Below are 25,776 nucleotides of genomic sequence, written 5' to 3'. Positions count from 1 at the left end.
CCGGTGTCGAAAAACAATTTACCGGTAAGCTTATGAATTTACGAGGCATTAGCAGGATGTTGCTTCCTTCGTTCGGCACCGTGCGCCACACACTGTCACAGTATTTGTGTTTCGGTATCGGCAAATATGTGTGCACAGGTACATAGCGCGGTAGAAAAAGTAGCAGAAGACGTTCATAATTAATGTACTTCATTAAGCGTGGTTGAACGTAGGTATTTCAAGTGTCTGTATCATGTGTCGTGTAGCTATTGCATCCACTTAGATGGCGTTTCGTTGCTGTAAGAGGCGTGCGTGTTTTTTTATTTTCCGACATTGAAGAAACTTTTTCACCTTATACTCCTCGGTAAACAACCCAAAGGAACCCTCGTCAAAGTTTAGCGCGTGTGCTGGTAAGAAAGCGCTGAAGATATGCACTGCGACTGTGTGTGAGTGTAGAACTAGTCTAGGGAAATTAGGGAAGCGTAGAAGATCCCAAAAAGTGGTTGTAAAGTAGCTGATAGATGAAGAACTATAAATGTTCTTCGGTGAAGTTTTTCGCTTAAGGATCAAAACAGCAAGCGCAATCGATCGTAGTTCTTAATTGAAATTAATGCTTACGCTTTTCGGGGTGAGGTTGTTGGAAAAAGTTTTCAAATCTTCAAAATTAGAAACCGTATTCACCTTCGAACTACCTCGGTAAAGTTGCACAAAAAATTTACATCTGTTTAGGTCACAGTTTACAGAGATTTAAAATGAATATAAACATTCCCCTAGCGTTCAGATTGCTCTCATACCAATTTGAAAACCGATGCACAATACAATTATCGGTTTGTCGAGGCACACAGCTGCCTGTTTACCACCAGCAAGTTTGTCTGTTGTCATTCGTTGTGGTTACAGATGATGGGCTATGCCATTGTGGTCGGACGGTACGCTTTGTTCTTTGTCAGCACTAACCACATTAGTATGTTGTGTATTACGCTATGACCGGATTGGAGCTGTACTTAGGTTAGGAAGAAATGCAGCACATAAATTAACACTCATTTGGTGGTGGGAGCACGAGCTTACAAGATGCGTTCTTGCATAATAATTTAAACGAGCCATGCGAATTGCATACCTTTAGGCGGTTTTTATCACTGGGATTGGGAAAACTAAAGCTCTAGCATTGTGGTAATGATTTAAAGTCTTTTGTAGTTAAAGGTATTTGAAAGGACAGGGGCGTTCCGGTTTCCGAGGCGATAACGGCGCTGGTCTTTATGTTACAATTTTTCCGGACGAAAAATGTATTTACCTTGTTATATGTTAACAGTGTTGAAATTTAAAAAAATATATTTTGAAAATTTAGTAAATAAATCAACACTTATTCGGCAGCAAAATGATTCGAACAACTTCTCTATTTCCGTAGAGGTTTTAAACGAGACATGCAATTTGCATACATTCAGGCGGATTTGTCATCTCGAGCTGGATGCACGATAGCAAGGATTAAAAGTCTTGGTTTTAGATTTTCAGTTAAGGAATTTTCAATTGAGCGAGAAAAGGAATCAAAATGATTCAGAAATAAACGAGCATTGCATTTAAAATCAACAACACCCTTTGAAGCAACACAAAAACGGACGATCCCCAAATATTTTCGGTTGTAAAATATTGTCTTCAGCCTACAGTTCTACAACATTAGCACCTCAATGAAGCAAAGCTTCCCTGTTTTTTTCTTCCTCTGGATGATTTGTTGCAATTGGTACAGCACGGTAGCTGATCCAGCTGATCCCCGTTTTACTTCGGGACCGAGTGTCATCTGCAGCGAACGATGATTCCCTTGTCGCCTATTTTGCTTCCGTTCCCTCCAGTACCACAATAAATCATAGCTTTTAGACGTTGTTTTTTTCCCCCATCTCGTGAGCAATCGTCTGGAATAGGATTAAGAACGGTGTTCAACAATTTGGAGCAGCTGCACAGTTTGCGCTTCCGCGGTCAAGCTCAGGCGTTTTGGAAGGAGCAACGAAAAAAAGTACATTTTATGCAGTTGTTCGTCCCATTCTCGTTGAACAAGAATCCGTTCCCAGGCAGAGAGTGTTAGACTTCTAGAAAGAGCAGCGGTTGAGTTATAAATATTTTACAATAACACATTCACTGCTCACTCACGTTAAACAGCGAAGCGGGATGTTTGGTAGCAAATGGGCAAAATTTATGGCCGATAGACTCTGTTCCATTTTTTTCCCCGTACTTCGTGAGACCGTTTTTTTTATGGCAGCGCTGACCAACAATTATGTTCCTTTTACAGATCATGCAGAGGCGCTCCGTTGCGCAAGGAGCGCAGTCAGTCGCAGTGCGTGGTGATGATTTAGGGTGAATTATGTGAACCTTATAATCCCACAGCACGTGCCCCGCTGTTGCTTGTGTTGAACAAAAAACCAAACTTCGGTTCAGCACAGAGCTGGAACGGTCCAGAAGCTAGCAAACGCAAGAAAAGCTTCATTTTTTCCCGTCTCTCCACGATGCATCGTTCAGAACTTTTGATTCCGGCCGCTTACGAAGACCAACCAGTAGCAGATTTTGATCGGCTTTACAGTGTGCGGGCGCGCGCGGGTGTGTGTGATGCTTTTTGAATAGCAGAGCACAAAAGCTGCACGAAAGATTATCCGACGATTGTGCCGAAGGCAAATTTCGTTGTGAATAGATTATCCTCAGGCAAACGGGAAGTACGGTGGAACGTGCCTGACGTTTGGGTACGAGTTGTTACAATGAAAGGAAAGCGAGCAGCTGCTATACGACGTTAATCACGTGAGGAACGCGACAATATCTTTTCTCTTTTTTGTAAGACTGATCGCATGAATGATTATATCGTCATGAAGCTGTGACATTGTTTCTATGGCCTTTGTCGAGCGCGTGAAGGATTAAGCTTTTCTCACCCTAGACAATCGGATTCTAAAGAGATTTTATTAATTATTTGGCATTGAGAATGAAATTTGATGTGAAAGCATTATTATGTTCGTAAACCAGCATCTCGAAGTCCTTCACATTCGTACAAAAATATGAGGATCGTCATCTGTTCGTTTATAGCTCCGAATCCAGATACTGCAGTGCCGTCCAATTCTAGGATCGCCTAGTTCCATCGCTTTACGTTGAAGAAGCGACAGTACAATGCAAACCCATACCACTCAAGCTAGCACCTTTTCCATGTATATATTCCGAAGCTTTCGTTGTGAGAAAATAGAAAAAAACCCATCCAACTTCGTACGTGACAGGAACGGGAAATGAAATAAATTGCATAAAATTTCAAAAACCCGTTGTTTATTATTTTCTTTCCTGCGGAAGAGATTATGCTGTTTGGGTGCTGACCGGTGGACGGGCCCACTGTGACAGCGTGACAGAGTTCATTACTTTTGCGCCAGAAGTCGGTGTGTACGGTCGTCCGCGTCGGCTGGCGGAGAGAATTGAATTCGTGTTGATTTGATTTGCAAGTTTGCTCTTTATGCGTCGTTCTTCTTGTGGATGCTTTGTTTTCGCAATTGAGGACGCACTGTTTTAGTCTGTGGAACGATTTATTTGAAGAGTGGAAGACAGAATGAGGTCAGGTGGTGGCTGGAAATGTCGCTTCATACCGATGGAAAGATGAACGCAACGAGCTGTCAAATTTAGAAAGATTGCAGCCAACAAAGTGCCTTGAGATAAAAAACGAAAGAAACTTGTTCGGTTAACTAGCATATAAAAATACTTTTGTCCTAAAGATTGCATAGATGCAGGCATTCACCATGTTATGATGTTATGAACCGTTTACAGATCTGTAGAATAGGCAAAGCACTCAATTTTCTATGATATGTTTTATTGATTAGTGATTGACAAAACAATTGCATACTTTTAGTCGTTTTATTACGTGATTTGAATACTTTAAAGAAATTTCGTAAGCTAGGGTTGCAGAGCTTCAGAATATGTTGAATATTCACGTTTGATTAAATAAATTCTTCTTCTTCAACATTGGTACATCTGACTAACGTCATATTGTAGCAATTATTTGTTAATAAAATATGAAACAAAACAACACACACTCTCCAAACAATACACTCCCATTACTTTGAGAGACTTTTAAAACCCCCTGTTTCATTCTTGTGAGCTAGAGCAAACTTTGCAAACCCTCTAGCCGGACCAAGGCTCCTTGAGCGCCACACACAGCTCGATATACCTTCTAGGATGCTCGCTACGAACCGGAATGCTAGCCCCAACTGTGTCACCGGCGGACACGCGCGAGAGTAAATATTTAAACTGGAACGGCGTTGGGTGTTCCATCCCTCGGCCCCTCCTCCCATTCTCAAGCTCGTTGAAGAAAACAACTTCCGGCCTCGGCTTTTGCAAGAACCCTGTTTGCATCTCGTTAGTACGCTCGTACGGACGCCAACAACAAAGGGACTGGCCAGGCAGCGAAAAATGAACTTTTTCACGGCGAGTGGCTATTGTACATTAGCCGACTCGAGCCGACGACAGCGAGCATCTTGAAACATCTAACAACTTCCTGCTCAAGTGGGTACACTGGTGGACTTTGCAACCGAAAAGCCCATCGAGGCATCCTTTTTGGTGATCATATCTTCGGATGCCGAAAATGCAACGGCCCAGAAAATGCTCCTGGGGAGTGTTAACATACACTTCTTAAGCTACTTCATATGCTTGCGTACAGTAATGATAAGTGGCAGTAGTGTAGTGTTGTGTTCCTGTTACCGGTGACACTTACGTTCGTATCTGGGGCAGTATCAGGGCGGCGGTGTGTTTGCACGCTTCCACACAGGACCGGCGAAGTTTTCGTATTTTCTCGCGCAGCTCCGGACAGTCTCGCGATTGGCCGACGTGGATAAGCAGATCGCGAAATAGCGCCACTTCACTGTTGATTTCGAGGATTAGCTGGAACGAGAAAGCAACGGGGACAGCAATTAAAGTTACGCTCGTTACAATGCGGTTGTAATGTCTTTCGAGAGAGAGAGAGAGATATATATCCTTGTTGTTCGGGGCTGGATGTATGTACATCCCGGTTGGAATAATAATCCGTATCAACAACTGCTTTACCGCTTCAAACACTACACCCAAGCCACATTGTAATTCTGGTGCCATGATTTAAATTTTGCATTCGCTATGGGTCGTTCATCCTTACTTCATACACACACACACATCGATAGAAAGCATGCTAGTGGGCGAGGTTTTCTCCTTCCACACATGGCTCACAGCAACGTACACGTTGGCATTTACATGGCAGGTGGGTTTTGCGTCGGCAGTAGCAGGCTTTTCGCCTTAAACTTAAACATTCAGTGCAGCGTAAAGCGGCACTGCATTAAAATCTTACAGCATTTCCCCCTTTTCGGAGGCGTGTATCAACATCGTTTCCAGGGACACAGGTACCTACAGAGGTTACCTTTTGAATATTAATGATGTTCGAAAATACGTCTAGCGTGGTGCAGACGAGACTTTGTTGCATTTGTTGGGAGGTTGGTGGGTTTTTTGGACTGTTTGGGTATGGGTAATGGTGGATGTAGACACGTTACCAGAACCGTTATGCTTTATAAATAAGTCACTGCGCTTTGGGAAATAGTGCTAGGTGGGTTATGCTATATTTTCAGGTTTAAATAGAGTAGTTTGATGGGTGGATTGCATACTGTCAGGCTAACCGCTGTCGAGAATTTCATGATAAAATTATGTTTTTTTTTCGGGAACAAATACCCAATCACATTTTTAGCATTTCATTACACTAGTTGCTTGCTTGTTAGTAGGTCTGAAAGCGCCAAAATGTATGCAACACGTGCAATACTGAACTGCTTTCGTTGTTGGATGAAATAAAAACAAAAAGATGATGATATAAAACAAAAAAGATATAAAAAGAAAAGATGATATAAAACAACAAAAAAAGCTAGGATTACTAAGTTTTCTGGATAATAACATGAACGAACAAGTTGAGGGAACGCAATAAATAAAAAAATAATTCTTGTAAATATGCCTAAATGCACTTCTACAAATGTGTCAAGTGGATTGCATACTTTCAGGCTGTGAAATCAGTTCATACAGACGTAGCTATGCAAATAATCTGGTTCATTTTTTTTTTAACTACCAAATGATTCGAAAAAGTATAACAGCTTGCATCATTTGAGGCTCTCACTGCCATTCAATCATATACCTGCTTTTATGCAAATCTAATGACGTCAAATGTTATTCTTTTGTTGCTACAACTGGGCCAATCCGTTTCGTGTGTTTAAAATATTACAACAGATTTTCCTGAATTCCCACACACCAATTACAAATGCTCCGTAATGAGTTTGTTCCTGTTACCAGCTGTCCTCAAATTTCGCTACCAGCAATAATAACTGTACATGTGCAACCGTTCTGCACGCTGCAACCGTTCTGCAACTGCATCTGTTTCCGATGAACTATCGCCTCGCATACATTTTAATTCCATGCCCTTGCTGCAACAAAACCTGCACGAAAAAATCATCTTCCACACGTCGTTGCATACGTTAAAAGGCAACAACCGATCGTGCAACTTTTGAGTGACTCCCAGCATCAACTGCCTTCGCCACCCGAAATCCTCCCGGAGGAAAAGGGCCATGAATAATATATTAATAATTTGCACCAGCAGCAACAGTAACCAACAACAGTGATAGAGGACGCACCGTGTGAGCGCTTCCGCCGTTGAGCTTTCGTAGCTCGTAGAAGCTCATTAAAATTCTATCGGCTGACGTTTCGTGTGTCGTTTACATGCGTCACCGAAATTTAATTCCTTCGGCTGTAGGCTGCTGTTGTTTCATTCAGTAGCAGCAGTAGTGGCAGCAGCGGCCAACCACTGACAACCGGTAGTTCGGTTGGTTCGATGAGGTACGGATGGTTTCGATACCGGTGTGCCAGCGTTCCAGATAGGCTTGCGGGATGGTTTCGATCTACGGAGAGTAAGTTTATTAATATTCATAATACCCACACACTGGTGGCCCAAATACAGTTGTGCCTGACGGTGGGGGCGAACGCTATAAAATTGCGCAAGAGAGTTTCATTCAACACAACATAGCAATGTGTCACAGAAATCAAAGAGAAAGTTGATCTTTTGTGGTAGCGTATATATTTTTGGTGGGTTAGAAAGGTATTTTAACACGCCAGAATTTAACCTGATGTAAACGGACCGATAAGCCAGCTTATCAGATTCTGTGCAAAACAGTACAGTTTCTAGTTGTGGCTTGGTGTTGATCCGTTTGGTTGGCAATAAAACATACAGTTGGCGGCGTATTGGTGGTCCGATGGTCGGCAATCGATCCGTATTGATTTTGTCCAACCCGTGAGCCGGTTGGGATCTGTTCGTGTATCAATAAATAGTGCGTTCACGAGGAGAAATGGAGAAACACAGTAAGCGCTAATTTAATTCGCCCGGAACGGGTTGGGAGATCATCCGGGGGTGTGCCAGTGTTACCGCAGGTCAAAGGACACTAAATTAAACAATTTACATACTAAATGCCAGGGAGTTGCGCTAAGCTCGGTAACACGTTGAGTAAATTAACGGTGAGATAGGTTTGGGGATAGTTTATCATTTAGGGATCTGTAATTAGAGGGTTATTCGCATCCTGTTTTCGAGGTGTAACTTGCTGATTAATTCTAGCTATTTATGGTATAAGGATATCATAAAAATTATGTGCTTTACACGGGCTTCCGCTATTTGTCTAGGAAGCATTCATTCCTGTAAATTCTCTTAACCTTCAAAGTTTAAGTAAGCATTTTTAATTATTCTAATTGCTTAACCGTCAAATCTACCCTACAACCCTTAGAGACCGTTTGCACTCAAGCTCCATAAACCTAGAAAACCAGCCGAAGCCTTAACCGAAAACTGTACCCGTAATGTGCAGAGAGTGAAAATAGTATTTGTAGTTAAAAACCGTGGTTCTACCTTCTGCTCGTTTATGTCATAATAGAAGCACCGATGCAGAACCCGGCTGGGTTGGTCTCAACGCACCAGAAGGTTCCAGAAGTTTAATTAAAATTACTTCTCCGGGAACCATTCATATGGCTATGAGCGTGTATATGTGCGCCTTTCCACCTGCTATCTAGATGATGATTTGAAAGTTGGAAAAATGTTTGGGAGAGAAAACACTGATGTAGGTGCGAGAGTATTTATGAATGTTTTCAAAGAGTTCTGCAAGTTTAAACAGTTTGTAGGTTTTTCTGTGCAATATTTTTGCATTAAAATGCTCTGGAAAATCATTACAGCCGTAGTGTTGAAATAGTTTAACGAAAAAGTTAATATTCTGGGTTATCTATCGTTTTTGTAACATGAATTGCATAAATTTAGGCTTGAGCGAAGATGAAAAAGATGCGAGAGATAAATAAAAAAGAATAAAGAGAAAAATAACAGAAAAAGGAAAGAAAATCGGGAGAGAATTGAGAGAGAAATGAGAGAAAAGCGAAAGAACATAGACAGACAATCATGATAAAATGACAAAGAACCGAGAGAAAATCGAGAGAGAAATCAGAGAAAAATAAGATAGAAATAAGAGAGAATTGAAAGCTATATAAGAAAAAAGCGAGAGAATAGGGAGAGAATCTTGAAAGAAAATGATAGAGAATTGAGAAAAATCGAACGAAAAATTTAACAGAAATAAGAGAGAGATGAGTTAGAATCGCGAGAAAATCGGGAGAACAACGAGAAATAATCAAAAATAAATGAGAGGGAAATAACAGAAAATCATTTGAATCTCATTCCTCTCTCATTTTTCTCTCGATTCTCTCTTGTTTCTTTGTCATTTTATCATGATTCTCTTTCGATTTTGTCTCTTACTTATCTCTCCATTCTCTGTAGTTTTTCTCTGGATTCTCTCTCTATTTTCTCTCAATTTTCTTGTGACTCATTGTCAATTCACCCTTGATTTTCTCGTGTTTTTTCTCACATTTCTCTCGATTCTCGTTTTATTTTATCTCGCTTCTCTTTCTCATTTCTCTATAATTTATCTGTTTTCTCGCTCTTAATTATTTTGATTCTCTTTCGATTCTCTGGTAATTTTCTCCAAATTTCCTCTCGATTCTTTCGCATTTCTCTCTCTTCGGCTCGATATTTTTGTCATCTCTCACTGGACTCTCTTATGCTTCTCTTTTATTTCTCTCTACATAAGCTCTTATTTCTTTCTCGATTTGTCAGTTCTATAATTATTCTCTCTTTTTTTTTACTATCTCTCGATTTTCTCTCGATTTATCTCATTTATCTTACGATTTTCTTTCATTTCTCTCTCGATTCTCTCTAATTTCTCTTCATTTCTCTCTAATTATCAAAAATAACCAGTCAAACAACTAATTTGGTTTGACCGATTCAATCTTCGTTATGCCATTTTGGGAATCAGAATGTATGGCTCTGTAAACTCCGTGTGTCTTATCATTATAAATTCCCAAAAATATGTGATTTTTAACGCAATTTTTCATAAAAATTTGCATACATTCGTGTTGTTGTTGTATTGCTCGTAATAGTATGCAATGCCATTACAATTTATATTTTAATCATAAATAGTTCTGGAAAACAATTCGTTAATGTTAACATAGGGAATTGTAAGCATTTTTGGAAAAAAAACTAAAAATAAATCTGCCAAAATTCTGCTGTAACGTTTTCCAGGAAGATTTACCAACCCGCATTGCCATCCACTTCAGGATGTTTAGTATTTAAAGCTAAAAAACTCTATTTTTGGCCCACTTAAGAAGGGTAAAGCGGAACCAGGTTTTTTGCACCATTCCCATTTGCTAAAATCTTGATCATGACTGATGAATGTGCGCAATTTTTACTCCAAATTTGTGTGTGTGTGTGTGTGTGTGTGTGTGTGTTTGTGTGTGTGTGTGTGTGTGTGTGTGTGTGTGTGTGTGTGTGTGTGTGTGTGTGGGTTAAAGTTTTTTTTTCATTTACAACCCTTCGTCAGGGTGTTGGGTTTTATCACATTAATGAAAATGGATGATAATGCTTGATGCAGAGTGACTAGCGACGGTAGGGAGGCTATTAAACTTGCGCAACGGCATTCACAAACGGCCCACACCGCCCGAATGTAGGCAACCGGCAAATCTCATCTGGACTGCCAAATGAGTGAGCTTGTTTTTACATTTTCCGAGCACAAAACACAACACAACTCCTTCACGGGAATCGTCTCTGGTGCTGGTTGTCGTAGGTGACGAGTGGTGCATGTGTGTGTGTGTGTGTGTGGGCTTTTCGGTACATAACTTAGTGAATGATGGATGAGAATGATGCGAGTGTGCCAGTGAGGAAGGGTAGGCACGGGAAACTGTGCGGGAGTAATTTTAATTAGATTCTCGTGTTGTTGCTACCTGCTACCCAGTCACGGGCATAGCATCGGAGGGCAAACAAAGTTGCTCAACCTATGATACCCGTCAGGCATTCGGAGTTGTAAGCAACTCTGGAAGCAGAGGGTTTGTGAGTGTGCAAATTCATAGATCTAGTTGTTGGTTGTTGGGCTTGTTTTCTTATCCTTTTGCATTTACGCTCCGGCTGTATTTACGAGTCGTGCCGAGCACGGTGGAAGTCATACGGAACAAAACACATTTCGCGAAAGCGAACGTTATCAAAATGATTTCAGATGTCTTCCGCGCCCGGCAACTTATTGACATTTACCACCAGGTTTTGATACATCAACATTAGCGCTATTCTTGGAATGCGCCGTCCACCGTAAATCACTTTCCACTCACCGTGTGCAGGTTGGAGATTTGGGTAACTTCCACCGGTGTCATATGGTGCATGGCCAACATGTCGGTCACACGGCAGACCTGGTCTTCACACGGAGGGCGCTTATTACTGCCTGCTCTTAGCCTAGTACGCACACGCACGTCCGTAGAGGCACGCCGACACGCAACGGGATGCTTTTATTTCGGCACGAACTTCACACGCCCGTCACCCGTCGCGACGGTAAGTAATGCTGGTCACGCAGTAAATCCAGACCCATTATCGACACAAGGGAAGAAGATGGCGCATTCTACCGGCGGCAACACTACAGCGATCGTCCCGAGCACCATTAACATCGATTTTTGCATTTTCCTCGCATGCTTTCGTTGGCGGGGCTGTTGGCTTTGCGAGAACACACGCGCACAAATAACATTCACATCCTGCAGATGCTTCTTCCGTGGAAGAAAATAGACACTCTCGCACAGTACGCGACCACACCACCACCGCAGACGGTTTGGTTTTGGCGAGGAGTATTGTCTCACCTTAGGAATGTTGTATCATGTCGTCACGTTATCATTTGTTTGCAGAGCTTTAAGATTTCCTTTTCGAAGTGATTCTGCTAGTTGGATAATAGATTTGAGATTTGAATCCGAAAAAGGTGTTAAGAATGTTTAGTTTACTATGAGGATAGAAAGAGGAAAACCCCTAAAAGTATGCAATTGGTTTTTATTTGCTAGCTCGAATATTTTAAACGCTTTTCTGAATCACAAACTTATTATATTTATACCAAGTTTTCCATTGAAAAATATTGATTGAGTTTTTACTAAATGGAAAAAAAGAATTGGAAGAAATATTTAACAAACAAGCTTTAACATTGTCTCTAATATTCCACAGAACGTTTCTAACATATTATTATTTGTTAGATTCCTTGATTCCTTGAATAGCTTTCGAAATATTCTTAGAACTTCCTCTTAATTTTGTTTTCGAAATCGTTAATCTAAATTTTATTTCAATCTCTAACTTTTACAAGCAACCAATTTTAATTTAAAATTAATCCCCTAAAGTTATGCAAAACTAATGACAAACTCTCTCTGTCTCTTTTCAACATTTTTCTCGGTAGTAAAACACCTTCACGAACGTCAAAATAAACACTCGTTTGAACAATAATCAAAAGCTCACTTTCCCACAAATAAATGTATGCGCAATTGTAACATCGTTTTCAAAGAAAATCGCCTAGAAAATAAGACATCGATTGTGGTTGGAATAAAAGAGATCCCCATTTCTTCACCGTTTTGCTAGTGCAAACGCTACATTACGCATTGATTTGGTGCAAGAGGCTGCGTTAAAGGAAGTGAGTCTGTCCCGGTACGATGGTTTTGCTGTGCGCTGGAAGCCTTTCAACGCTCGCTCGCTCGCTCGCTGGTGAAACTCATCTGACGCGTTTGGTCGCACCGAAAGTGACTCGCCTCGAGTTCCCGGAGAAAACTACAGTACTACAGCCAAAACAATAGTCCATACCATCGGAACAGCGGAACAGCGAGGCAATGTTAACTTGTGTGACTTCTCACCACGCTTCTTGCTCGTGTCCTGCTCCACACCCGAGCACCAATCGAAAGTTACATCCGCCTTAGGGAGTAGCTACACATACATTTGATGCTCTCGTAGGCATGTATGCGATCAGTTGCGGGTCGGTCATTCCGGTGCCGGGTAACAAACGAGCTTCGAAATTGGCTCGGGCTTTCGCAGCCGTGGCGACCTGAAATGTTACTGTTGAACTTCCTGGAACCATGTTAACATGACGCCCGTACGACACGATACTGAAACGCTGGACCGTGGAAGCGATGCCATTTGGAAGGTTTCCAACCGAACGGTTCCTCGGCTGGCTTGGCTTGGTTCGGACAGTATTTTTAGCGAAATATTACCAGCTATTTCGGTGGCGAGTGGTGGAAAATTATCTAAATGGATTTTTAGTTGGACAAATCGATTCTTAACAGACGAGCAGTCTGCAACAGATTGTGTCGATGTGACTTAATTAATATAATCCTTTGTCCAGAGCAATCGTGCCCGTAGTCGATAGTGAACTGCATGTGTCATCGTTTTAGCCCAAAATGCATCCGTCTCTTTCAACCAAGAACCAAGGGCAAGAGCTGTTCGGTTTCCCAAGGACAGCATGTGCATTCCATTCATGAACGCAAGCAGCAACAACGCATGTCACTCCGCTTGTCATCGAGGCACTTGGCCAAAGTGGATCAATTAGATTCACTTGGTGCTGTTGAATGCCGATGTTTGTGTAAAGACGCAAACATTCGGTTCAACTGGTTGCTGGTGAGTTGGCTGCGCTACACGAACCGAGGACCGGAAGCACTTCTGGCAGAACATGAGCAATTTTTCGGTTCCGATGTCATCGTCAGACTCCTCGACAAATGTATGATTGCTCGTTTGTGCACGATATTTGCGTTTGGCTCGGTTTCGTGCGTATTCGATGTGTGTTTGCGTGGGGTTTGTCGCTTCGGATGCTAACGGTCGGATGTCTTCTTTCGGTTGCTTTATGGCCATAAAATATAGCCCCGGAAAAAGGATGAGTTTTCTCGGAAACGAATTGGGACGGAATGCACTTGTGCGAGATGTTGTGTAATAAAGGTTGCTTCTTTTTGCTTCTCGCTCCGACTCCGATGCCAATAAACTGCTAAATATGCGATTTTGCTCCAAAGTTGTTTTCCCCTTTTTCTTTTAACCCACGCCAAACGATCGTCTATAATTTAGCGTGATGAAATATTTTGGGCCAAACAGTTCGTGGAAATATTTAGAGCAGCAGTACGGGCGTGCTTAAAAAATGTTAATCCAACCCCATTTTTCGGGAGTGCAAAGTTCGAGCCTCGCCATGGCACACATAAATAAGCACAACAGCAGCAAAAAAAAACTGCGTTCGCTTAAAAGCTGTGCCAGCGCTTTAGGATGCTAATAAATCAAACACCGAACTGTGCGCTGCGCTTGAATGTACGCGCGTTGGTCGGGATGGGACGTCTAGCATGGGCCGGATAGCACTAGCATCGGGAAGTGAAAGGGACCCGTCGTGGGGTGAAATGTTTTGCATCTGCTTGAGAAATTTAGCAACAAGAACAATCGAGATAACAATTTGCATGTTTATGAAAGGCAAACGGGGTATTTCTTTGCTAGTGTTTTTTTTCGCCTTTTTTCTTGCTGATTTAACTTTTGTGACGCCTCTTTTGGGGAAACATGATTGCAGATGAAAAGTTTGGCTCAACTTTCGGGCAGGCGAGCAAATTATCGACCATGTTTTCGTGCTGGCCGCTTTGCCATTGTATTAAAAGTTTTTAAAGGGAACGCTAAACATCACGATACGCAAAGGCTAGAAGTGAAATGGACCTTAAGCTTTGCGACAATGTTATTCACGATCTTAATACTTTAAAAATGACTAAAATACACCTCTTAAACATGATCGGTAAATCGCGTAAACTCAAAGAAAAATTAACGAACCTGATAAATGTTCAACAGGCTAAGCAGATTGCCTACATTAAGGCGTTTATCGATTCATATTTGTTTGACAGTAATGTTGGGAAATAAAAACAGAATTTCGTTGCAGTCTTCGTCGCTTAAAGTAGTCCCCATATCACTTAGTTTTACTCGAAATACTTGAAATAAGGTACATTAAATAAATAAGACCTAATTAATAATTTAAAGCTTAAATAGTCAAAAATTTCAATTCAATACGCAGAGTTGACACAAGCCCACTTTAGGTGTTTTAAATGGATTGAATGATGAATTGTTTTTTACCTTATTGTAAAAAAAGAAGTAATTTAACGAGTTCACTGTAAGCATTACGCATTTAAGCATTACGGCCAGGCCATTCCTTTTCAAGAAAAATCACATTTTATGGATTAAAGCAAAATAGCTCCCGAATGTATGCAATTCATATTAGGTGGGATTTGTACCATTGCTTCACTCTGATAGTTTATTATCCAGTCTTGTTCAGTGAAAATTAACATATTCAAGCCAAGAACAAAATAGATCCGCAGTTTCCAAAACACTGTAAAAAGAGTTATAGCCCTTGTTTTGGGCTGTGGGACATTTTATGTTGATTGAAATTGTTTTAAAATAAATTTAAATTTCAGACATTTTCTTAGAACTTCAAGAAGCTCTCCATAAGCTTGGTATCATTTCATTTGAAAGATTGAATTCCACCCGTCTTTAGCAATAAAGCTTCAGCACAGTCAAGCATAAATAAATCTTCTCCACAGCATCCCACTCACTTCCATCCTCTGTGTGTATCGTATCATCTGTAATAGAATGCATTTGACACCGGACCTGCAAAAGCCCAAGTTTATTTGCCATGATGAAAGGGTCGGCACCAAGCGGAAGTCGACATTACGCTCCTACCAAACTGATCTCCACCAGCAGAACCAGCAGCAGTAAAACATTGCTGTCCGTCCACAGCGAAAGCATTCCGCATCTGCAGCAGTGGCAATGGAGCCCGCCTACCAGCTGGACGAATTCCATCGCAGATATCGCGCCCTCGGTGTGAAGTCCGCCCACGGCGCGTACATGCAGCAGCAAATGAACATAAAAAGGACCGCAGTAGATGCCACCAACACCATTTGCAGCCGGTTTGCTGCTGTTGTTGTTGGCAAACGGTTGTGAATCTTACGCTGCTGGAGGTGATGAATCCTGCCAAATGGTGCGGATTCCTTCATTATCCTGGAAAGCTTTTGTTCGTTCATCGCACACTTCCTGCGGTTGGATGGAAAGGGGACCGCGATGGTGGCCACTGCACTGAGAGATTGTTTTGTAAAAGTATTTTAGGTTTTTTTTTTGCTCAACCATGGAAATGCCATCTGGAACCGGTTCTATAGTTCACTCTGCCCGAATGCTTTCTTGCGAGGCTTAAAGTTTTCGCTGCGTGATTTAGAGGAGTTTTCACTGTGTGGTTTTGCTGTCTCCATACTGTTTGGTGTGAGTTATTACTGAGGAAGATCTGCCATACGTTTATTACTGCACTTGGGCGAAAAGTAGTTTGACAGGTTTTAGGCCAGATTAGATGATGAATGTGAGAGTATGCATGCCTTAAACGAGTACCAACGAAGGATGGAACAAATTGCATACCTTCAGGCGCGTATATATGGAACACCGAGACCCTACACATTATGTACATTTCGTTCTACTTTAATAATGCTGTTCAACACGAGAATAACAATTTGTAGCACCGGTCGGCTAAAAGAACAAAACATCTTCCCCGTACAACGGTACCGAAATAAAGCTTAAACGCTTGGACGGGGTGAGTTATGAGTGTGAGCTTTTATTATGAGTTATGAGCTAGGAATAAGATGATGCAAACAACACATGATGCTGTAGGCACCAGGCGCTTGACTCCGATACGAACATTATGAACCGTACATGGACGACATGGGCGACATGTTGTTGCCATTGCCATTTGTCGACACTGCTGTTTGACCGTATTCGAAGGAACCATTTGCAAATGAACCATCGAGGCGAGATTGGGAAGGCGAGTGGTCGAATGAAAAATTCAATCAAAATATTTGCCACTCTAATTGGTGTTTTGAAGCTTGACTTTGCTGGATGGGACGTTGAGCAAAATACGTTTGGATTACTTATTCCCGAGAGCCGCTCTCCGGAAAAGCTTTGAACGCACAGGCACATTGAATTTTTTTGTACGTAAGATTTTTGAGGTTAGCCTAGACCCAAGTCCCTAGACCCAAGAAAACATTCAAATTTAAATTGAAGTGTTTATTTAAAAGAAAACCTTTAAAACAGTTATCACATCAATCATCAATTAAACCATTCGAATGGCTTTTATAGCTGTCATTCTGTCAGTTTGATGTTTTCATCATTTTCTAGCCTCAGGCGCACAAATCGTGCATCCTTTCGCCCACGAGACTCGGGAAAGAATATCAAAATTTTATTTTGCATCCAGCTCTACGTTCCTGTCATCCATTTTCCCGCTCATAGAGCCCGCTTTCTTTTATGTGCCTTTCACTTCCATTAGCCCGGGCGGAAGTAAAAATATCCATCATTACGAGCGCATCATGTTTCCGGTTCCAAGCGTGCCGTAGCGTGCATCACAACCGGAACATCGTTGTGCCTGTTACTGGCACGCTTTTCTTCCCCGTGTTGGTTTGCGCAAGCCGTTCGTGTCTTTGGCCTTCTGCAAAGGATGTCATCAAATTAATGTCAGCTCTGATAACGATATGACACTATTCCCTCAGCGGACCGCTACGCCCGGGGAACCGGAGCACCCGGGCTAAGGCTAACGATAGAATAAAAATGTTATGTTATTCTTTGTCCCCGACATCGAATGACAGACAGTCAGAGTCAGCTGGATGCCCGGCTGGGAGCTGGGGGAAATGGAGTCGGTGTGGAGTGAGTGATAAGAAAATCGGAATGAAGCTGGGAAGGAAAGGCAACAAGGGGTTAAAGCAATCATTTTTCAGAACAATGCAAATCCAAGACAGCAAACAGCTGAGCGAAAACTAGATCAGCTTGACGTTTCGGGCCGTAACACCACGACGTGTAGGCTGAATGATGGAGACGCCCGGTACGTTGTGCTGGGCTGTCAAGCGGTAGGGAAGCGGGGGCCAACAAAGGGCAGCCCAACGCTCACATTCTCCAGCTCCAGCCATGTGACAGACAGTGACAAATGGGAAGCAATGAGTGCCGCCATTGTCAGCACCACTGTCCGACAAGGTTATGGAGGTTATGTTGCTGCGCTTATGCGCCACACCACATTATTGTTCGCTGGCCGTCAGCAATCTGACAAACACTGGTTAAACATTCGCACTGGTCGGTAAACAGGTGGCTCCCAGCAGCAGCACCAGCAGCTGATTCTCGGTATGGTCTAACAACTTTCAAACATCATCCTAGATTTAAGTCTCATTATTTTTTCCTCCCTTTTTGAGTGCTTCATTCGTAGGATTTAGACGAAAAAACAACATGATAAAGCTTGCGAGAAGCCCAGCGGCAAAAGCATTTAAACTGACTACCGTCAGCAGAACTTTATCGAAAAGGCATAGCGAAAGTGAAATTTTCAATCAACCATTAAATTCGTTCTGGAAAACTCTTCGGGTTTGATCGGGTTTCGGACTCTTTTTTTTGGTCATATTTTGGCACAAAGAAAAAAGGATAAGAATGAGTAGAGAAACTTTCAATGAGATTTCTTTTTTGTGTGCCGAAGCTTTTGAATTATTTTACATGTCATTATGTCATTAGGAAAGATGGTGAAAAATTTTATTCAATCAATTAAAAATCAACTTGACCTAAAAATCTAACAGGAGAAGTTAAATTGAGGGGATGAAACGGTGGATCAAACAAATTGCCGGCGTTTGTGAGATTGATTACTACAATGTGCTGGTCAATCACTTGAGTTTTAAAGGAACAGGGGAAAGAAGACTCAATTGAATAGAACGCTGATGTTCATTTGGAAGTAGAATTGCCTACTACGATGGAAGGTAAAAAAAAGCTTGACTCTTTTAACATCTCGAACGACGCACAAAAAGGCGACAAGAACTGGAATATGTCAATACGCTCGACGTACACGACAATCAGTGATCGGTTCGAGAAACCGGAATCCTAATCAAATGTTTGCATAACTTTCCGGGCCAGGAAATCATGACCGGGCGGCATGTTTTTTTGTTGTTGCTGATTGCATCGAAAATGAGGGTTCACTTGTTGAAGCTTTCGCCATATTGACTCAGTGTCAGTGATTGTGTGTTCGAGGCTCGAGGGAGCAGTGATGTTCGGGGCAAAGAAAGTGGTAAGGTACATAGAAGAGAATGTTTACAAAAGAAGTAGGCTAGTTACGTACACTGGTAACTCGGGTGTGAGTGGGTGTACGTGTGACGATCCTGATGTTGCTACAAATGGGCAAAGTTCTAGCATCAAACCATCGGTATTGATCACCTAGATCGACTACGGGGAATACTGGCTACTCACACACGCACTCATACCAACTCACACCTTCCGGGCGCAAATGCACTAACAAGATGAAGTCCAGCATCCAGCACAATTGATGAAACCACCGGGTGAAAAGGCTTGCACGAGCAGCATCGCTGAGCCTCACCATCTCCGAAGGGAATTTGCTTGCTACGGGATCCCGGTTGTAAACATTCCTAGATTCCGGGTTGGTTCTGGGAAGGTTGGTCTCACTAGAGTTTCTCACCATCTCGTGAGGGTTGTACAAGGGATCTTTCCATCCCGATGTGCAACAAAAGCGATCGAGGAAAACTTTCAATGAAGTTGTTATGGATGGAAAAAGGGAGAAGTGTAGAAGAAAATGTAATAAAGCGTATATAAAGTTCATTGGCGTTATTACTTGGGAAGTTGTTCACTCTTACACGGTGCGACAGAACGTGAGCTTTGCTTATTTGTTGCAAAGTATTTATTACTAATGCAATTTAAAATTGTAGCTTGTTTCATAGCCATGTTCGGTTTCTGATTGGGTTTTACTTTGGTACGATTCATGGAACTTTTACATTTGCGATTCTGATTATACTCTTCCTTGGAAATAAAGCGCCTGAATGTATGCAATTTATAAAAGAAAGTGTTTTTAAAGAATATTTCTCGAAAGCCTCTGCATTTCCACCGCAATTCTTACCAATTTTTGACAAATAAGCTTGGAACTCTTAAAGGATAAAATAATAAATTGACAAACCATTCTTTCTATCCTTCTTATGACTCTTGAACCTAGAAAGGTGTTTCCTGCCTGCCATATCGGTCTTCCTTCACTTATTTTTCGTTAACTTAAAAAATCAATCGTGCGTTCCAACATCTGGTCATGCCGTGTGAACACTAATTACACTACCCTCCCGGAAAAGCGAAACGGAGAACGCCTAAAGGTATGCAATTTGTAAAAATAATCCTACGAGTATCATTAATTGTGACGCATTGTATTTTAATTTTAAGCATAATTTGTCATTCAAAGTAACCAAGCGACATATTAATTCAATAATTACAAAAAAAGCTTTAAAGTAACAAACTTAAGTCATCAAATTCATATGCCTTTTAATATATAATGACTTCCAAATAAAAGCTTTTGAAATCCCATTCGGGAAATTATGATCAAGAAAACTATATCGCCTAAATGTTTGCTATAATGTTACTAAATACAAAACAACCAATTGAACACAAGTTTATGAAATTGATTGAACTAATTCTTGCATTCCTTATCATCGAGCTTATAAGCATGCAATTTATGCAACAAATCGCTTCACCTAATGCTACTCATTTCATTCCCGAGACCGAAAGCGACCGTCGTTCGTGGTTGTGACACTTTAACCTACAAATTTGCACATGGTTAAATAATGCCTCCAATAAATAGTGCCGCAACACAGCAACCGTAACACATTCTAATGAGAGGCTCCGAGAGCTCCTATCGAGTAACACAAGCTGAAGATGACAGTGAGAAACAAAGCCTTGGCTGCTTCATACATCTTCAAACCGTTCCCGATCCCACTGGCCGCACAGTCTCGCGTACATAAAATCACCTGTGCGATTAAACATTCCTCGTCGTGCATTGCTGAGCTGTAGCCTGAGCAATGTCTGCGGTACGGTATCTAGAGCATCGGAAATGACTAGTCCGACCTTCGGTAGCGAATCGCACAGCCCGCAACGGTGCATCACCAGATGGAGATCCGTTGGTGTACGTACGAACAAGACCAGTATTCTGTCTGTCTATGGCAAAGCCTTTCCATGCCTCTCTTTCCCCTTTTTCTCTCACTGCTCCGCTGCGAGTACCATGGAAGAAGAAATAAAAGTTAGCAGCTTTAATTGTATGCGTCAAATCACCGTCAGTGGCATTGTTGGGGGACGCATACAGACGAGTGACGCGACTTTACGCGAAAATAAAAGGTCCTCCTCCAAACCCAGGGTGGAAAACGATGGTTGGGCGCAAACACAGATACAAAAAAAAACGGCGGTCTTATGAGCGACGAACGTCAGCGTTGTGTGGGTTTGGGGAAATAATTATCTTCGCTTGAGTGAGGTGAAATGGTTCCGTCTTGAATGGATGCGACAGGCTGGCGAATGGGTTCGGTGTAGCTTGTAGGGCAGTGGGTTTTTAAGGTTGTGTGTTTTTATGCTCATTTTTCCTCTCGCTCTCTCCTCTCTCTATTTTATCCCGCCTTCCTTTCTGTGATGGGGTTTCGCATTTCAGATTGTAAGCTGTCTCGCGGTAGCTAATGTTGCGGAAAAAAGAAACCACAGATGCCGACACCTTAAGGAATTTCATCCTCCCTCCCCCCTCGAAAGAAGGCTACACACCACCGAGCTAATGATGGCAATTATTGATTTTTTCGCAGCTTTTGTCCTTGGTTGTATGGTGTGAGAGTAAGCGGCGTATTTGTGAAGGTGTATTTGAATGTAACAGGTGAACGGGGAAGAAGCTTTTGTTTATGAGACGTTTAACACATGATGACATTTTACTGCTAATTCACGCTTTGTTTAAAGTCTTTACGGTCGTTTAGGTTTAAGTTCCTCGTTTAATACACATTCTGCGGGAGAAATTCTCTTTTCTGACCTTAAAGTTTCCCAAAGCGAGCCAACACAACCAATCGAAAGTGTCAGATAAAAGTGTAAAAGTATCGAAATTTGACAAAGAGAAAGCAATAAATAGATACAGAATCTTTTGCCAAAAAAAACCCAAAAAGAAACTTTCCCATTTGAGAGCGCTCTCTTTTCTGTTCGCAACCCCTGGAAAGAGCTTTAGGCGTGATCGATCGGCACGAACATCCCCGGCAAAGCATCCCTCATAATCTTCCCGGCCTTTGGAACAACACACTTCATTCGCTAGATTCGGTGTCCTGTAGGCATCGAACCGAACCGAAGGGTTTATCAAAACCTCGTACCGTTCCAGATTCAGAGTTTGGATCCTCGCTTTTCGCCAAAGCGTACCAGTGTGTGTATGTGTGTTTTCTTTTCTTAGCACTCTCACGGAAAATGCCGGTTAACGCTCCCCTCCCCCATTCACAATCAAGGCTAGTTTTGTTGGTGTTTTTACCACTCGCCTGCCATCTTCATCTTGCCGCTGGCGAATGGTGGCAGACGGGGAATGGGAAAAGGATTGCGCCGAACCCATCAAATCCCGCACGAACAAAATGAAGTTAATTCACATCCCAACGCGTCCCGCTTCCGGGGCTGAGATGGTCTTAGAATTCCATGCTCATTCTTTTCCGGTCAGGTCTGTGTGTGTGAGTGTGTGTGTGTGTGTGTGTGTGTGTGTGTGTGTCTGGTGAGCTTTCAGCATTATTTTGGCCGGTTTTTATTGATCCAAAATGCCAAGCTCCGGGAAGCTTATCCCCGGGAAATGTACCGCCAACGACGACGACGACGACGACTACAACGACAACGGTGATGGTTTCCGTTTGGTAAAACCTTTTATTTCCCTGCTTATTGTTATGGCAGAGAACAGCATAAAAGTGAAAGAAGGTAGGTTCAAACGAATGTGACGCTTTTGATGAATGTGCTTGGCCAAACAAAAAAATTAAGTTGATTTTATACAAAGACGACAGAAGAATGCAAGAAACTAATTTTCTTTCTTTTTCGAATTTTTCCAAACTCGATTATTCTCAAATCTTTAAAGATTTATACTAAAGCGCAAGAAAAGGAACCAATGTAATCCTTCGGTAAACAGCTGTCCTTAAAGCCATCCGACACGTTTCACACCGAGCAAACGAACCTCTCCCTGTCTCTCTCTCTCCCACACGCTCTGTTTCGTTTGTTTCGTCCTTGGGAATGGATTTTCAATCAATCGTGCATATCTGGCCGGATGATTCGCGTTACATGTTAACAACGAAAGCTTTTCTATCTCATCCCAGCAAAGAAAAAACCAAACCGACTTTCCTTAAAAATTTCTTCTGGTCGGGAAAACCCTATCAACAGGGATCGCTATCGTGTCGCGTTTCATATGCTCCCCTTAAAAATCAAACCGAAACACAAAAGATGCTACCCCGACCAACATCCACCCAAAAAAAAAAAAAATCCCCAAAAACGAGCGTAAAATGGGCTTAGGTTGGCGGCACTGGTCTACCCCGGTGATGGATGGAAAATGTTGGGATGTTTCGCAGAATTCACTAAACGCGAGACACACTTTCGGTGCGACCGATTGTAAAACCTCGAAACGAAATGGATTTGTCTGACGAGGGCGAAACCTTTCTCTCGGTTCGGTTAAGTCTAAAGCGTGGTCACATTAAGAGTGTGTGTGTGTGGATGTATATGTACGCAGTAATCGAATTGGGGCAGAGTTTTCATGGAAGTCAATCACGGTTGGTGAGTCACATCGAACCAAATCGACTCGACTCGGAGATGGAAAACAGTGATATTTCGTTCATAGATAAATATATTAACAGTTGCAATATAAGAATATTTAATATTAAGTGAATAAAAAAAAGTGAATAAAAAATAATTCAAAAATCATTTATGTGAAGCAAATGGCTTGCCTTTGTGGCGCATTATCCAACGGATAGAAATTAAAAATTTAAAATTACGCCTTAATGTATGCAATCTGCCTGTCATCTCTACAAAATGTATGGATTATTCAGCGAAAAATGTACGGCCCATTTTAAACAGCTCAGCTTTCTATTTTTAACCCCATCACTCAGGTGAAATGCCATCCTCTTTCATGCGTGCCTTGTTTTATTCCAGATTTAAAAAAACCCATAAAACCCCTTCATAGAAATAAAACCGGAAATGTACGGATTAAACGCTTTTCGAAGCCATTATGCCAAATACCCTGACCGACGCACGCATTGCTTTTATTTTTCAAAAATCGGCAATTTCAATCACTTTCCCATGAAGCCGCTATCACCGGCTTTTGGACAGGGGAGAATCCCGCGTCTTTCCTTCCATAGGGCTATAGCCAGGCTCGGGGAAGGGTTCAAGTGAAACTGTTGCGCTGGGCAAATCGTCGTCAGCGGGAAGCCAATTTTAACAGCAGCACCTGGGACCAATTTTATCGTCATCGGTGGGGTGTTGAAACCATTTTGAAGCGTGTGTGTGTGTGTGTGTGTGAGAGAGAGAGTGAGTCTGTGAAAAAACACACAACCACCCTGAACGAGAGCTTAAACTGACTTGATTGTGAGATATCGTATAGGAAAAACGGGGTTCTGATTGGGTTTCAGGTGGTTTTTGACAGGTGCTACCCGGTTTTGTTTTTCACCTCTCCAATATGCCTATCGATGTTCAGGTAAGCTGCACATCAAAGATCGACGGGAGATAAATATTTGATCCATCGTTACGATGGCGTTCGTCTGGCACTCAAACGACGTACGAGATTCACTTAACACGTACGTTTGCTTATTGCACACGATCGATCCGTAACTCGTTGCTCGCTGCTCGGAGGCAATGGTGGAATCGAACGATTCTTTAAGCCCTATGCTCGCCCATGTGTTTAGCTGTTTATCCATCGAAACATTAGCACGTAAGCACTTGCGACGTCGGGCCTACTGGGTGCCACTTTCACAATGCCTCCCAGAAGTGGACAGCGAAATGGAGTTTGTAATTGAATTTTGTGCACACAACCGAACAATAATGCAGGCCATTTGCAGGGCACACGCCATTAGCTATTTTGGTTGGGTTGGTTTCAATTTTACAGTTGAAGTAGCCGGGGGGCTTTTTTATGCCCAGCAGCAAACCGGCGTTGGCCAATTTTCTGCGTAGAGCTTTTCAATGTGTATTGTGGAAAGCCTTTTGTGGAGTATTTCATTTGATCCCGAGTCTGAGAAGAATACTGATACTCATCATTAAATTTATGAGTAAAATATATCTCTAAAAGAGTTTTTGTTGTAGGTTTTCAAATCTCGATTTTATTTGAAGTAAAATCTCTATCTTTGCTTGCTCATTAAAGCGACAAAACCAGACTTAAGTCCCACGGCTAAAGTTATTATTATTCATCGGACGCAAAAGGTTATGCACGTCCTGGCGGTGACATTTTCCTTTCTCTCTCTCGCTTCATCCGGTTCGGGTTAAGCACACTCTAGCGTTAATTGGATTTTTTTACAATATAAAAATCCCTTTTTCTGTTCAGTGCAAAAATTATGCTTCCTTTTTTGGCGTTCAAAACGGAAGACTGAACTAACGAGTTAGTAGTCGTTAAATTATAACCCACCTACCTTCTCCAAATCACCGGGAGAAGCAAGGTAAAAATAGTATGGTGATGCGCGGCGAAGAAAAACATACTTTTTTATGTGCAAATTATTCGTCCGTTTGCTTTGGGCAACGTTTGCCGAAAATATCCGCAACTCATTGACGTTGTGAAATGAGGGGGGTTGATGTCGTGTAAATGGGGGTTTTCTTGTCGTTTTTTTTTTGTTTGATGGAATTTCTTCGAATGATGACCAATCTTAGGATACTAATTAGACAAAAGGAATTGGGTGGCAAACATTCACCACCTCAGAATGCTTTTGTGAGCGCGTAATTATGGCCATTATTTTGACTCTCCAATTATTTCGCTTTCAAGCAGGCCTTCATTGTGTTCCGGTAAAGGTTTTGTACGCATATTGGAGAAAATTTCAAAAAGCATAGTAGGATGATGATTTGGAACCACGAATTGCATACATTTAGGGGCACTGCAATGTTTAATATCTTCTCGATTTGAAATGTCAAACTTGATATTGTCATGAACGCCTAAAAGTATACTATCCTCTTAACAAGTATTACTTTCAAAATGTTTTCTAACTATTTCAAGTATCAGAACAAGAATTTAACATTTTCTAAAGCAAATTTGACACCCTCTTCTGCGTAACTACAAAACTTTTCCTACGCTACTCATACAAAGTTAATGTGCTCGACATACTACGACACACAGAAAAAAAAACGTTTCGATCTTTAAGATGTGACCTTTTGAAACTTTAGCTAGTTTACGATGAAATTCAATAAAAAGGGACACCTTACGCCCGGAATCGATAGCTGCAAGGTGTAGTTTCCAAAGTTTGCTCTCACACTCCCGCCCGTGCTTTACTGCAGCTTCTGCAGGGTCATTTCATTCAAACGCCTTCTGGTGAAAGGAAAACTTTTGCGCAAATGATAAATTGACATTGGACACCTTAGTTTCAACCTGGTGGCTGACTGAGAGGTTGCCCGTCGCAAGCGTAATATCGGTAGACATCGATGATACCCGG

The 25,776-nt window shown here is 41.8% G+C and overlaps 1 protein-coding gene across 8 annotated transcripts in view; it reads right to left on the bottom strand.

Annotated features, from left to right (window-relative positions):
• LOC118510869 overlaps positions 1–25,776 on the bottom strand; it is a 67,991-nt gene that overhangs the window by 11,336 nt on the left and 30,879 nt on the right. For 3 of the 8 annotated variants that reach the window (XM_036053223.1, XM_036053220.1, XM_036053222.1), the window contains exons 2-3: positions 10,660–11,249; positions 4,697–4,863 (exon numbers count right to left, since the gene is read on the bottom strand). In XM_036053223.1, the coding sequence (XP_035909116.1) occupies positions 4,697–4,863; positions 10,660–10,719 (227 nt within the window). In that variant the 5' untranslated portion in view covers positions 10,720–11,249. Of the gene's footprint in view, positions 1–4,696; positions 4,864–10,659; positions 11,253–25,776 lie in introns of all 8 variants that reach the window. The other 5 variants (XM_036053217.1, XM_036053218.1, XM_036053219.1 and 2 more) reach the window with 2 other exon arrangements.

The sequence above is a fragment of the Anopheles stephensi genome, chromosome 3, assembly GCF_013141755.1.
Source record: "Anopheles stephensi strain Indian chromosome 3, UCI_ANSTEP_V1.0, whole genome shotgun sequence".
NCBI classification, from domain to species: domain Eukaryota; kingdom Metazoa; phylum Arthropoda; class Insecta; order Diptera; family Culicidae; genus Anopheles; species Anopheles stephensi.
Note: the sequence above shows the minus strand (reverse complement) of the source record. Positions and strands in the feature narration are given on the sequence as shown.